The sequence below is a fragment of the Apium graveolens genome, chromosome 6 (genome assembly GCF_009905375.1).
Source record: "Apium graveolens cultivar Ventura chromosome 6, ASM990537v1, whole genome shotgun sequence".
Lineage (NCBI taxonomy): Eukaryota > Viridiplantae > Streptophyta > Magnoliopsida > Apiales > Apiaceae > Apium > Apium graveolens.
Window position 1 is genome coordinate 97,161,425 of NC_133652.1, and position 13,569 is coordinate 97,174,993.

Consider the following 13,569-nt stretch of genomic DNA (forward strand, 5'->3'; position numbering starts at 1 on the left):
CCAAAACTACAACTCAAAACAAAGATTCACAAGAATAAACTAGATCATCTTCGCCTTTATTGATTCGTGCTATAGGTCTCTTGCCGTCTTCTCCTTAGCTCTGAAGTGTCTCTCGCCTGATTTTTTTATTAAAAATGACCTTATTTGAATATATATAGCAGCCCTTTGCAATCTGGAAGTCTCCCCACTTAAAATCGAATTAGAATCAGGATTCTTTAATTTCGCACCGGCGCGGCCGCGCGCTATCACAGCGCGGGCGTGCTGCCTTTCTGGAATCCTGGCGCGGCCGCGCGCTATCACAGAGCGGGCGTATCGTCCTTCTGGGAAAAACTCAGATTTCATCTTTTTCCTTGCTGCTTCAAGCCGGCTTTCCACGAGCTTTTATTATAACACCACCTTGACACCAAATTAGCACCAAAATAATGCTAATTCACCTGATTCACAGATTAATATCTGAAATGCAAAAACACTAAAAAACATGTTAAAACACTTAACAACTTGAGTACAAATGCATTAATTCAAAGCTTATTAGAGCATTATAAAGTGTCATAAATGCCACTCAACAGGGGGCAGGGCCTTAGCCCACAAGATTACTCGCTTAGGCTTCTATTGGCCAGGAATGATGGCTGATGCCAAAGAATATATTAAGAAATGTTATCATTGTCAGAAACATGCCCCTGTAGTAAGGCAACCTCCCGAAATGCTGACTTCCATAAACTCTCCAATCCCATTTGCTATGTGGGGAATGGATATTCTCGGGCCTTTCCCAATGGCTATTGCGCAAAGGAAATTCTTGATTGTGGCTATTGACTACTTTACTAAATGGATTAAAGCCAAACCTTTGGCAAAGATTACGACTAATCAAGTATCTCTTGTGGGAAAATATTATGTGTAGGTACGAAATTCCCCGAATCTTGGTGACCGATAATGGAACACAGTTCAATAATGAAGAGTTCACAAAGTATTGTAAAGAGAACGAAATTGACCTAAGATTCACTTCTGTTGCTCACCCTCAAGCCAATGGGCTAGCAGAGGTTGCAAATCGTATCATTTTAGATGGGTTAGAGAAGAGGATTGAAAAATCCATAAATAATTGGGTGGATAAAATATTGCGAATACTTTGGGCATACAGAACTACATGTAGGGTTACTACAAGAGCAACACCATTCATGCTAGCATATGGGGCAGAAGCAGTTGTTCCTATGGAAATATCGCATGCGTCTCCCAGAATCCAAGCATACCATGCTGAGGAAAATGAAGAAGGGCAAAGGTTAGCCTTGGACTTGATAGACGAAGTACGAGATACAGCGCATGCAAATTGCCGATTTAAACTCTCTCAAAATTTTCAAGAGCTTTTCCTCATCACTACCTGAAAGGTCAGATGCAATAATAACAGGCAAGGTAGATGCATCACCTAAAAAAGCATACCTTAAGTGTTTAGGCAATGGTTTAAGCTCGAGTGTAGGAGCTTCCTCAATTGAAGGCTTGAGTCGCCCCTCAGCATTTTTCAATTCTGACATTCCAAGAGATTCAAAAGGCATATCCAGCCTTCTCTTCCAAGGAGAAGCATTCAAGTATTGCAACTGCTCATCACATTCGTCATCTTTGCTATATGAATTCCCCAATAAGGTCTTATCTATGACATCAGACCTTAGCATTTGATCAAGTTCTGAAGTAACCACAGAATCGACCAACTCCACTTTTAAACACTCCTCATTTTCAGTCGGGAATTAAATTGCATTGAATACATTGAAAGTCAAATCATGATCCAGCACTCGCATGGTAAGCTCACCCTTCTTCACATCTATCAAGGTTCTGCCAGTAGCCAAGAATGGCCTTCCCAAGATTATGGGAATCTTCTTATCCTCCTCGAAATCAAGAATTACAAAATTAGCAGGAAAGATGAGTTTGTCCACCTTGACCAAGACATCCTCCACAATGCCCCGTGGATATGTAATAGAGAGATCGGTCAACTTCAAGGGAATATAAGTAGGCTTTGGATCAGGTAAATCCAACTTTTTGAAGACAGACAAGGGCATCAGATTGATGCTTGCTCCCAAATAACACAAACACTTATCGAACGACAAGTTTTCGATAGTGCAAGGAATAGTGAAGCTTCCAGGATCTTTAAGCTTCGGAGGAAACTTATGTTGCAACACAACACTGCACTCCTCCGTGAGAGCAACGGTCTCTAAGTCATCAAACTTCACTTTTCGAGAGAGAATACCTTTCATAAACTTTGCATAACTAGGCATCTGTTCAAGAGCTTCGGCGAAAGGTATATTGATATGAAGTTTCTTGAACACCTAATATAATATATATTTATATATATTCTAAAGGATTTTATCCGCATATTTATATGATTTTGTATTTGTTTGAGTATTTATTAATATTATTTTAGTATTTAATGGAAGGAAATAATAATTCTCAAAGTTGGAAGAGATTTGGCCTATTTGGGCTAAAATCATATGGAAATTCGAATTTGTTGGAGGGCTTGCGCAATAATCAGTGTTTGGGCCTTAACTTGAGTTCTGGACATCAGATTTGGGTCATTTACCAGTCCAAGTGAAGCTAAAAGAATTATCTTCAGTTTGGAGGTGGTCTCATATTTTATTTTAGACTAGATCAGATCGGAAACATGCCTTCAAATCAGCCTACGAATTTCATAATTATCCAACTTATATTTTATTTTAGGAAACAATTAAAAACACTTTTATATTAGGTTTTATAGGATTATTCAGAGATCAGAGAGAGCGTAGCGTGTATTGGATTGAGAGAGAAGCTTAGAGAGAACTTGAGCAAGAATTGAAGGGATTCACTCCAAGTTTGAGAGATTTCGTAAAGTTGTATCTTTCTTAACTTTATACTCTTGTAATCATGGTTTCAGTTATATATATATGTTTGTTTTCTTCATATATTATGAGTAACTAATTTCATAATTCGGGAATTAGGTAGTATTCATTGGTTAACTATAATTGTATGATTGTATTGTAATTTCTCTGCCTTGCTAATCTGTTGTTGAGTGCTTAACACAATTGAGGGAGTCGCGAACCCTTTATTTGTATCTTAAAAATTTGTAATGAATCGGGAGATGAATTGCAATTTTATTTTATGATATGACAGACATAATTCTATTATTTGATTGGGAGATTAATATGCGAGTTATGAAACAGAAATTCCATGGGCATGAGCAGTTTATAATTATATGTTGATTGATCATGAGAGTGACTTCAATATGTAGTTGTAGGTATTATATTGTGTCTTGGGAGAGGAAAATATAATCATTAGAGGCATGTTTTTATCAAGTGCATGAGACTTGAATATCACAGTTGATCCACGTTCGTTATTATCAATGAAGATCCCTTATTCCTGGATTGCTTTCCATTATCGTTAAATTGTTAAGTCTATTTGCTTATTAGTTTAAATTAGCTTAAAAACATAAACCCAATTATTCTTCTCACTTCTAAACAGTTAAGAATTACAACCTGAACTAGTATTAAATTTAGTCCTTCCTTGTGAACGAAACACTGAAAATTACTTCAACAAATTGGCGCCGCTGCCGGGGAAGGCAGCAATATTAAATTTAGGTTAATTATTTCTTATTGTTTAGATTTTATCAGATTTGTTTCCAAGATCCATCTTATTGTGTTTTCTTTTCAGGTGCTATAACTCTTATATGCGACATTCTACAAGTGCAGGAAATTTAGAGTTTGACCAAGAAATTGAACTCACTTTTCAAGCTTTAAGGAAAGAGGCTAAGCAAGGAAAAGAAAGAGGAAAAATGGGTGACCATCTAGTTGCTAATCTCAATACTGATCCTGATGAAACTTCTATTAGGGATCATGAGACTCCTAATCTTGCAAATTGCATTTACAAGACTCCAGCGATTAATGCAGCTCAATTTACTATTAATCCAAGCTTTATACAAATGGTGATCAACTCTTCTTTTGAAGGAGATATTGAGAGAGAGAATCCACACCGTAATCTAAAGCGCTTTGTGCAGATGTGTGGTTCATTCAAAATCACTGGAGTGACTGCAGATCAAATTCGACTTCACATGTTCCCTTACTCTATAAAGGGAAGAACTTTGGAATGGTTTCAACAACTTCCAGACTCTATAGTGGCTACTTGGGAAAATCTCTCAACCGAGTTTTTGTCAAAATATTATCCTTCGGACAAGACTCAACAAATGAGGGCAATAATTATGAGTTTTAAGACGAAACCAGGTGAAGGCTTATATCAGGCATGAGAAAGATACAAGTCTTTACTGAAAAATGTCCATATCATGGATATTCAGAATGGATGCTTCTGAGTAGTTTTTATGGGTCCTTGAATACAGAAGTTCGTTTGAGTTCAGATGTGGCGGCTGTAGGAGACTTTAAGAAATCACCAATAACCAAGGTAAAAGCACTTCTCGAGCAACTAACATCGAATAACTATTAATGGGCACCTAATGGTGCAAACTCAGTAAAATCAGCATAAGATACTGAGATGATGAATTTACTCACTCTTAAATTGGATGCTCTGACTCAAGAGGTATGTGGACAAAGGGCAAATGTTAATGCCATCTCTTCTCCAGTGGAAGGATACACTGATTATTGTTCTGGTGAGTATTCTTATGCGCCACAATTTCCAGAAGAAGCAGCTTTCATTCAGGGAAGACAATCTTGGCCTGTTCAGAATAAGTCCTACTACAATCCAAATCAGAGTCCAAACAACAATCTTTCTTATAGTAGCAATCATGCTGCTAATCCATCATATGCAGTTCCTAGGCAAAATCAACCTCCTGGTTTTCAGCCACGTCAGCAATATCAGGGACAACAATATCAACCTCAACCAAAGGAAAAGAAAGAACCTTCCGACTGGGAAGTTGCACTCAATAAAATGATACAAGGAACTACTGGGGCCTTTGCCAATATAGAGACCAAATTTGAAAAGGTTGAGTCAAGACTTGATCAGATGGCATCATCTCAAAAGATGTTGGAGACTTAAATAGGCCAAATTGCTAATAAAGGCAAGGATCACTTCCTTCTCAACCGGATCCAAATGGTAAGGAGCACTGCAAGGATATCACTTTAAGTAATGGAAGAGAATTTCCAGAAATTGAGGCTATCAAACCCAAGGAGAAAGTCATGTCAAAAGAAGAGGAAATTATTGAGGCTGAAGACGAAAATTCAGAAAAGGTGGATGATGAGCAAAAAGAAGAAGAAGTTGCACCGAAAGCCCCAGAAAAACCATATGTGCCTCCAATTCCTTTTCCACAAAGATTGCATAACAGGCAGTTGGAGAAACAGTATGAGCAATTCTTACAAATCTTTCGGCAATTGCATATAAATATCCCTTTTACTGATGTTTTGGCCCAAATGCCACTCTATGCTAAATTTCTAAAGGAGATGTTGTCTAGAAAGTGAAAACTCGAGGATGTGGAAACTATTACTCTAAATGCAGATTGTAGTGCAGTCATACAGAAATCTATTCCGCAGAAGTTAAAGGATCCTGGAAGCTTCTCTTTGCCATGCACTATTGGAAAAATGGAGAACATTAAATTTTTATGTGATTTAGGGGCTAGTGTGAGTTTGATGCCAAACTCCATTTGCAGAAGACTTGGTCTTGGAGAGCTCAAAAAGACAAGAATCTCACTTCAGCTGGCCGATCATACTGTCAATTATCCTTTGGGAATCATTGAAGATGTACTTGTTAAAGTGGATAAAGTTTTTATCCCTTGTGATTTTGTGGTGTTAGAGATGGATGAAGATGTTGAGATGCCCATTATCTTGGGAAGGCCATTCTTGGCTACTACCGGAACCATAATTGATCTAAAAGCTGGGAAATTAACGTTGAATGTTGGTGAAGACAAGGTTACGTTTGATCTCAACAAAGCTCTGAAGATGCCTTCATTTGATGCTACATGTTTCACTGTTGATATAGTGGATGTGATCTTAAAGCATGAAGACGCAGACTTGTTGGAAGAGGAACAATTCTTAGATGACAAAGAAGATGGAGATTTGCTTGCAATTGCTGTGCAAGATACAGGACCATGTTTCAAAAAGGACTAAACAAACCTTTGAGTTAAGTCTTCTATTGAAGGCATATGATTAGGAATGGTATTAACCTGTTATCGGTGCTTTCATTGAAACTCTTCTGCAATTTTATCTGCTTCACGTCATGAATGTACGTCAGGATCAGGAGTGTTCTTCATGAATCATGAACGGTGATCATGTTACCTCCTTAGAAGAATTCGATACGATATGTATGGACTCCGTATGGTTAGCTATTAAGATTTCATGGAAAATGAATGACTACAGTAGGCCAACGGTGGACCATAGTAATGCAGGAATGATTCTACGAGTAATGAGCCGATTACTTGCAACCGTGAGAGTTGTATTGGAATGGATGTTGAGATTGAGTACCACTAATCGGGTCGTGGTGGTGTATAAGTTATCATTGATAGACTAATTAAGTAGATTATCTACCTATTGAATACTTCTTCCTTCTTATCAATAGAGAGTCGTATGACTATACGAGGAAGGTTGCGATGCAAGCATAGAATTCTAGTAACGATGATGTCTAGAATGAGATCCTAGATTCGATTTTTGATGTCGAGGGAGTTTCAAAGGTGATTGTGTATAAGCTCGAGGAAGAGCATGGGTCCATAGAATGATGGACGGAATAGCAAAAATAATTAGGCATGTGAAATACGATGCTATAATGCTTAATGTTGATTTATATACATATATGTTTTATTCTCCTATGATAAACCTCTATAGTTCAGAGATAGATTTCAAGCCAGATATTTTATGGCAGTATATATTTTAATATCAATTCGTTCTTTTCTCTCCTTTTCATTTCATGTAAGCTGAGAAGAACAACCCTTCCAGAACTGGAGGTATTGCCGAATGACTATCTATCTGTGTGATAGAAGCCTAGTAGGATACCATCTATTGTTTAATTTCTTGTCAAGTACTAAAGGCTGGCCACCTTCTGTACTAACTATGCGATATAACAAGTGTTCATGATCATAGTGATCTCTCAACAAATTCCTTTACTTCTATATGATGGATCAAGCTTTCGAAGATAGAAGCAGCTAGAAAGGAAGTAGTATCAGTACGGTGGTATTCTGATTCTAACGCGTTCATGATACTAAGGTTGACGTGGTTATTAAAAGGTTATAGAACGCTAACGAGCAAAAGTGTAACCAGTATAGTATTATGCACGGAAGATAGTAATGACTACAAAATGGAAAAGAATGGGTATTGAGAAGCAAAAGCCATAGTGCTAGAAGCTATGATGAGAGTCTGTGCAATAGACTTGAATGAATTTAGAATGATCACTTAACACGGATTGAGTTTTTCTCACGACAATAGATCATATGTCATTATCGAGATGTCGCCTTATGAGATCCTTGAGGGAACACAATGTCGATCTCCCTTATGTTAGGATGAAGTTGTAGAGCGCAAGATGCTCGGACCCGCAGTAGTCCAAAGGACCAGGGATATAATCGATCTAATTAGAGGACGGCTGGTAGTAACCCAAGATGGAAATAAGAGGTATGCTGATTTGACTCGAAAGGACAAAGAGTATGAAATAGGGGACCTAGTAATGTTATAGGTATCCCTTGGAAAGGATTGATGAGGTTCGGAAAGAAAGGAAAGCTAAGTCCACAAATTATTGGACCCTTGGATATATTAAATCGTATTGGGAAGTTAGCATATGAGCTAGCCCTACCCCCGAACATGTAGCAAGTCATAACGTGTTTCACGTATCAATGTTAAGGAAGTGTAATTCGGATGCCAGATAAATAGGGGCATATGAGCGCATGGACATGCAACCAGACGTAACCTATACGGAGCAACCAGGAAGGATTATAGATTGAAAAAGGAACAAGTGCTTAGGAGAAGGGTTATCAAACTATTCAGAGTTTGATGGAAGAACCACAATGTGGGAAAATTTACTTGAGAGTTAGAAAGTGCAATGCTAAGATAGCATCCCTATTCATTTTCTCTCTGATTCCGGGACGGAATCCTTTTAAGGAGGGGAGACTGTAATAACCCCAAAATTTTGAACTTTTTTGTAACCCTTATGAATAGTGTTTTTGCTGATTATGCTGAATAAGAAAACTTTTCATGCCACACTATGTAGGGGTTCTTTTATTGATCTTCTGAGATATTATTAGTACTCTATGTGGTATATAAGTGTATGTAAAGATCGTCAGAATCCAAATTCGAACACTTTGATTTTTCCCGAAAATCCACCAGATACCGAAAGAATTGAGTATAAGGTAACAGGATAAAAAGGATTTAAATTCAAGGATTATAAGAGAGGATCATAAAAGGAATATAATGTATTGAGAAAGGTTAAGGAAACCCAAGTATAAGATCCCGGGTATGATCCCTCAAACGATAAACGAAAATGAAAGTTAAGCGAACCGTATAGCAGATCAGCGGTCATTAGCCAAGTAATTAGGATCTAATCAAAGAGTTTAGTGATGATAATGTCATCAAACCAATAAGAAGAGGACAAGCATGGGAAGATGACATAAGAATGATGACCTAAGCATGACCAAAAAGGAAGGAAGGTTGGTTGATTATAAACCACACAAAAATCACCATGGTTAAAAAGTAATTAATTAAAACAAAAGGCAAAAACAACCAACAAACAAATCACAACTTCAAAAAGCACAAAACACTCCATATTTCAAGAAAAGCTCTCGGCTTTCAAGGAAAAAGAAAGGAAGAAAAACTCAAATCCTAGTTCCAAGCTTTGTTAATTAGTGAGGTAATTATCTAAGGTTCCTTGTACATAGATATGGATATCCTATAAGTTTAAGCTTCAAATTCCTTCACAGTCTATTCATATAATTCATGGAAGAAGAGGGTGAATAGTGTTTTTCAAGAACTTGAAATTTTGTTCTTGAGTTTTTGTTTAGATTAAGCTTTGGTAAGGACATTCAAGGGTGATTCCAAGCTCCTTAGTTACTTTTACTCACCAAGGAAGGTATAATCTCATACCCTAGCCCTACTTTTGTATATTTAGAGTTTTTGTGTTTGTTATGGTTCATAAGAAGCTTGATTATTGTGTATTTAGAGATGGGTTGGTTTTATGATGTGTTTGGAGTTGTAAATCTTGATGATTAGTTAAAGAACTGAAGTAAGCTTTTAGTTCATGATTGGGAAGTAGTATAAATTGGAAATATTGAGTTGTTGGGGCTGTTGTAGTATTGTATATATGGAGTTTGGTTGTATGGTTGAATTGTGGTTGATTTGTGGTTGATTTGGAGTAGGATAAAATTTGGTAATCGCGTAAACATAGCCGCCGAAATGCCCGATTTACTTTAGACTGTTTTTGTTCTTAACATCAGGACCCGAGAACTCACTGTTAGGTTTTGACCATTGCCATGATTAGATACTTCATGTTACAAGCTTCGTTTTGATATGTGGTTCGTTTGAATCCGATGTACGGTTTAGGAGAAACGACCGTTTTAAGTAACGGCGCTTCGCGACCGAACCATTACCCCTCGCCTTACTTTGAAACATTGGTTAAAGACCAATGACTAATTGGAGTATGAAACATTTATGTAAAGTGGATTAGGCAGTTGGTAAGATGCTCGCGAAAGAATCGCCTTAAAACTCTTAATGGTTAATTTATTAAAAATGGTGGAGCCGAGGGTACTCGAGCGACTTAAGAGAATCATTAAGCGCAAAGCGAGCGTTAGAGTCTAATTGGTTAAAGTATAGATTCTTAAGCGACTTTGGTTTAATTCCAACTTATATGATGTTTATAGGTTACCAGACTCATCCCAGGACTTTTACCACCCCCAGTCGCTCAGACAAGTTTTCTACCCGTTATACTGTTGTTGTGATGTATATATTTATATGCATTATCTTGTGATAGATGCATGTTGGTTAATTAGCAAATTTTGTGATATATTGAAGCATGCTGATATGGTATATATATGCATGTCTGTTTCATAATCTGGTTATCTATCTGTTGATTTCAATGCTTATAGTTGCATAATACCTATGCTAGAGATAAATAGTAGTTGCGTATACCCTTAGTATAGGGGACCCAAAGGTGAACATTTTCTAAAACCGGGAGTCGGTGTTCCCGAGTATATTATATATATATATATATATTGATATAGTTTTCAAAACCATTAATCGAATAAGGTTTATTCGATAACTTTATTTTATTTAATAAATATTATTTTAAATATTCATTTGAGGACTTATGACTCCGCTTACTTTATTTAATGAATATTATTTTTGAATATTCATTCAAGGAGTTATGACTCCGCTTATTTTATTAAATAATATTCTTTATTTTATTAAAGAATAATGTTTCGATAATCAAACTTATTTTCGATTATTCAAATAAAGATAGTACTTTCGTATAAGTATATCTTTGGTTATTTAATATTCATTTCAAGTATGAGTTGTAAAACTTCTACTTCAAATTATTTATATAGAGATTATCCTTATGGGAATATTATTTAAATAATAATATTCAGATATTTTCTAATATATCGGAACTGATTTATTTCATTAAATCAGCATTACTCCAAACATTCTTAAAAATATTTTCGAGTCTTCAAAATAATTTTTAAAAGTTAGAGCGGATCCCAAAACTCATTTTTATATTTAAGATCTTCCTTTCGAAGGGGATTTAAATACTCGCTCAATACCTGAGGGATCCGGCTCAGTGGTGTATTTTACATTCGCAACGGGTTGTTGTTTTTGAGAAAACATCTTGATTACTTGCCCATCGTTCAGGAAGTAAGTTCATCTATTTGAGTCGGCATAAGCAACATGGGCTCAGCGGGCGTCCATGAAAGTGTAAGTGGCTCAGTGGGAGTCCATCAAATGCGTAAGTGGCTGAGTGGCAGTCCAACATAAGATCCTAGTGCGGCCAGGGTGATGACCGGTGGGGAATTCGTCCATCTACTAGTAGAAAAGGTTACTTATTGGTATCTTTGCCTGGTCAGCAAGATATCAGGTTTATGCCAAGGTTTTCTCCTTTCCAAATTCATTGGATATTACAACTCTGTTTATAATTTTCATAACAGAGGTTTTCAAGGAGTTTATGAAATATATATATATAGGTGTGTATATATATATCAGGACTTAATGAAGTATCTCGTAACTTCATTATTTATAATGATATTTCAAAGATTGAATCTATTCAAGTCTTATCTTGTAGTCTCATCAGTGTGATGAACTTTTTAAACTAATTATAACTTGAACGGTGGTAGTTCAAGTAGTATTTGGAAAAGATATAAGTATATTGGAGTATCTTGTAACTTCATCTTTTAAACTTATATCTAGTAAATGATTATCTTATGCATATCAAAGATTTTCAGAAAAACATTGAGACAAGGTTAGATATATGAGATCACCTTGCAACGATATTTTTATACAGTTATAAACTGGAACTCTGTTTATATTATACATGTTAGAGGATTTCAAAGATTGTGAAAAGTATATATGTATGTATATACTGAATATTTTGCGACTTGGTCGCGTTAAGATATCAACTTGGTTCATTTCTTCTTAACCAAGACTTTCTTGAGTACTATGAGAATGCTCATATATTGTTAATTATTATACACATTATTTCGGTGGGCTTGTTGCTCACCCTTGCTTTCTTCTTTCATCACACAACAACAGATAGACAAGATGAACATGACTAAGCTCCTAATTTGCGAGCGAATAGGAAACTTTCCGCAGTTTCCTGTAGGCGTTGATGTCGCTGTAGCTGAGGTAGAAATTACCAATAGGCTAGGCTTTCAACTTTTGTTGTACCAGACTTATGTATAATATGAATTGTAATAATGGCAAGGAATATGTAAATTTATTCGAAACCTTCTAAGGTGTAATGGCTTTCAATTGTGGAATAAAATGACTTATGTTATTTTTGGTATTCATCTCTGAGACTATAACTTGTGGTGTGTGTGTGTGTATTGTGGGGTCACAGTACGCAGTAGTTCGTTGATTGTTAAGATTAAGTATTATTAAGGGAAATAGAACTCGTGACAACCCGAATCCTCGACCCCGGATTTGGGGTTGTCACAATAGATGTCAAAGGACGGGAAATATTTCAAGAAGGAATGAGATGCCATTAAAACCTATTCTTGGGGTTGAGCTTTTTGATGTTTGGGGGATAGACTTCATGGGGCCATTTTCAGAGTCTTTTAAGAATAAATATATTTTGGTTGGTTTTGACTATGTCTCTAAGTGGGTGGAGGCAATTGCTAGTCTTACTAATAATGCTAGAGTGGTGAAAAAGTTCTTTCAGAAAGATGTTTTCACACGTTTCAGAGTGCCCAGAGCTATTATCAATGATGAAGGGTCTCACTTTTGCAATAAATTATTTGAAGATCTTTTGCGGAAGTACAGAGTGATTCAAAAGGTTGCTACACCTTATCACCCTCAAACTAGTGGGCAAGTGGAGATTTCAAATCGATAACTTAAAAAAATTCTTGAGAAGATAGTGGCTAGCTCTAAAAAAGACTGGGCAAGAAAATTCGATGATGCTTTATGGGCTTATAGAACTGCTTTCAAAACTCTCATTGGAATGTCTCCTTATATGCTGGTTTTCGAAAAATCATGTCATTTGCATGTTGAGCTAGAACACAAGGCGTATTGGGCTACAAGAAGTTTAAACTTTGATTTAAAGTCCGCGGGCATGAAGCTTTTGATAGAACTTAGTGAGCTTGACGAATTTAGGCTCAAAGCGTAAGATAATGCTAAATTGTACAAATAGAAGACCAAACAATGGCATGACAAACATATTCAAAGGAAAGAATTTGATGTTGGCCAGAAGGTTTTGTTATTTAACTCAAGACTCAAGCTTTTTCCAGGAAAGCTCAAATCATGATGGTCTGGACCTTTTGAGATTGTGAAGGTTTATCCTAATGGTGCTATTGATATTACTGGAGAAGGGTCCGATATTTTCAAGGTGAATGGCCAGAGATTAAAACCGTATCTCATTGGTGAGGATGTGCAAAGAGGGGAAAATTTTCTTCTCACTGATCCTAGAACTTAAATATGATCAGGCGTCGAGCTAACGACGTTAAAAAAGCGCTTATTGGGAGGCAACCCATGCTTTTTGTGTATATATATATATGCTCTTTCTGTATATTATTTAATTATGATTGATAGTGAATTTTTATCCCCATGATTATGCAATAACGTGGTTGCAAACTTGTTTGCTTACTGGTGCAGGTTGCCAATAAAGTGAATTTGTGTTTATTAAGAACACAGTTATAAAATTGCATTATGAAGCTTGGATAGAGTTCTTATATGGACGGTAGGACTGGAATTTTTAATGTGATTGTTCTTTAGCATGGTTGTGCAAGTAATGAGCCCGCTCACACGAAAACAAGGGGGACCTCTTGACCAATTTTACAACACAGAGAATGAACAAGCAACTCTTAAACATGACCACGCAGCATAAACGAACCCTTCGACAGATTTTTTACCATTTTACATGGTTACGCAGCTCTGCCAGCATGTTCATGCATCTAAGCTTGATGGTTCTATTGATTTTTCACCATAGAACATGCTCACACAA

At 36.5% G+C, this 13,569-nt stretch overlaps 1 protein-coding gene across 1 annotated transcript; it reads left to right on the forward strand.

Moving 5' to 3' along the window:
* Positions 1-5,531: 5,531 nt before the first annotated feature.
* LOC141665325 (uncharacterized) lies at positions 5,532-6,056 on the forward strand. Its single transcript, XM_074471306.1, has one exon. It carries the CDS (start codon positions 5,532-5,534, stop codon positions 6,054-6,056), a length of 525 nt encoding a protein of 174 aa, XP_074327407.1.
* Positions 6,057-13,569: the final 7,513 nt, after the last annotated feature.

Coding starts and splice junctions, on each gene's coding strand:
- LOC141665325 (XM_074471306.1), top strand. CDS start 5,532: ATGGAGAACATTAAATTTTTATGTGATTTAGGGGCTAGTGTGAGTTTG.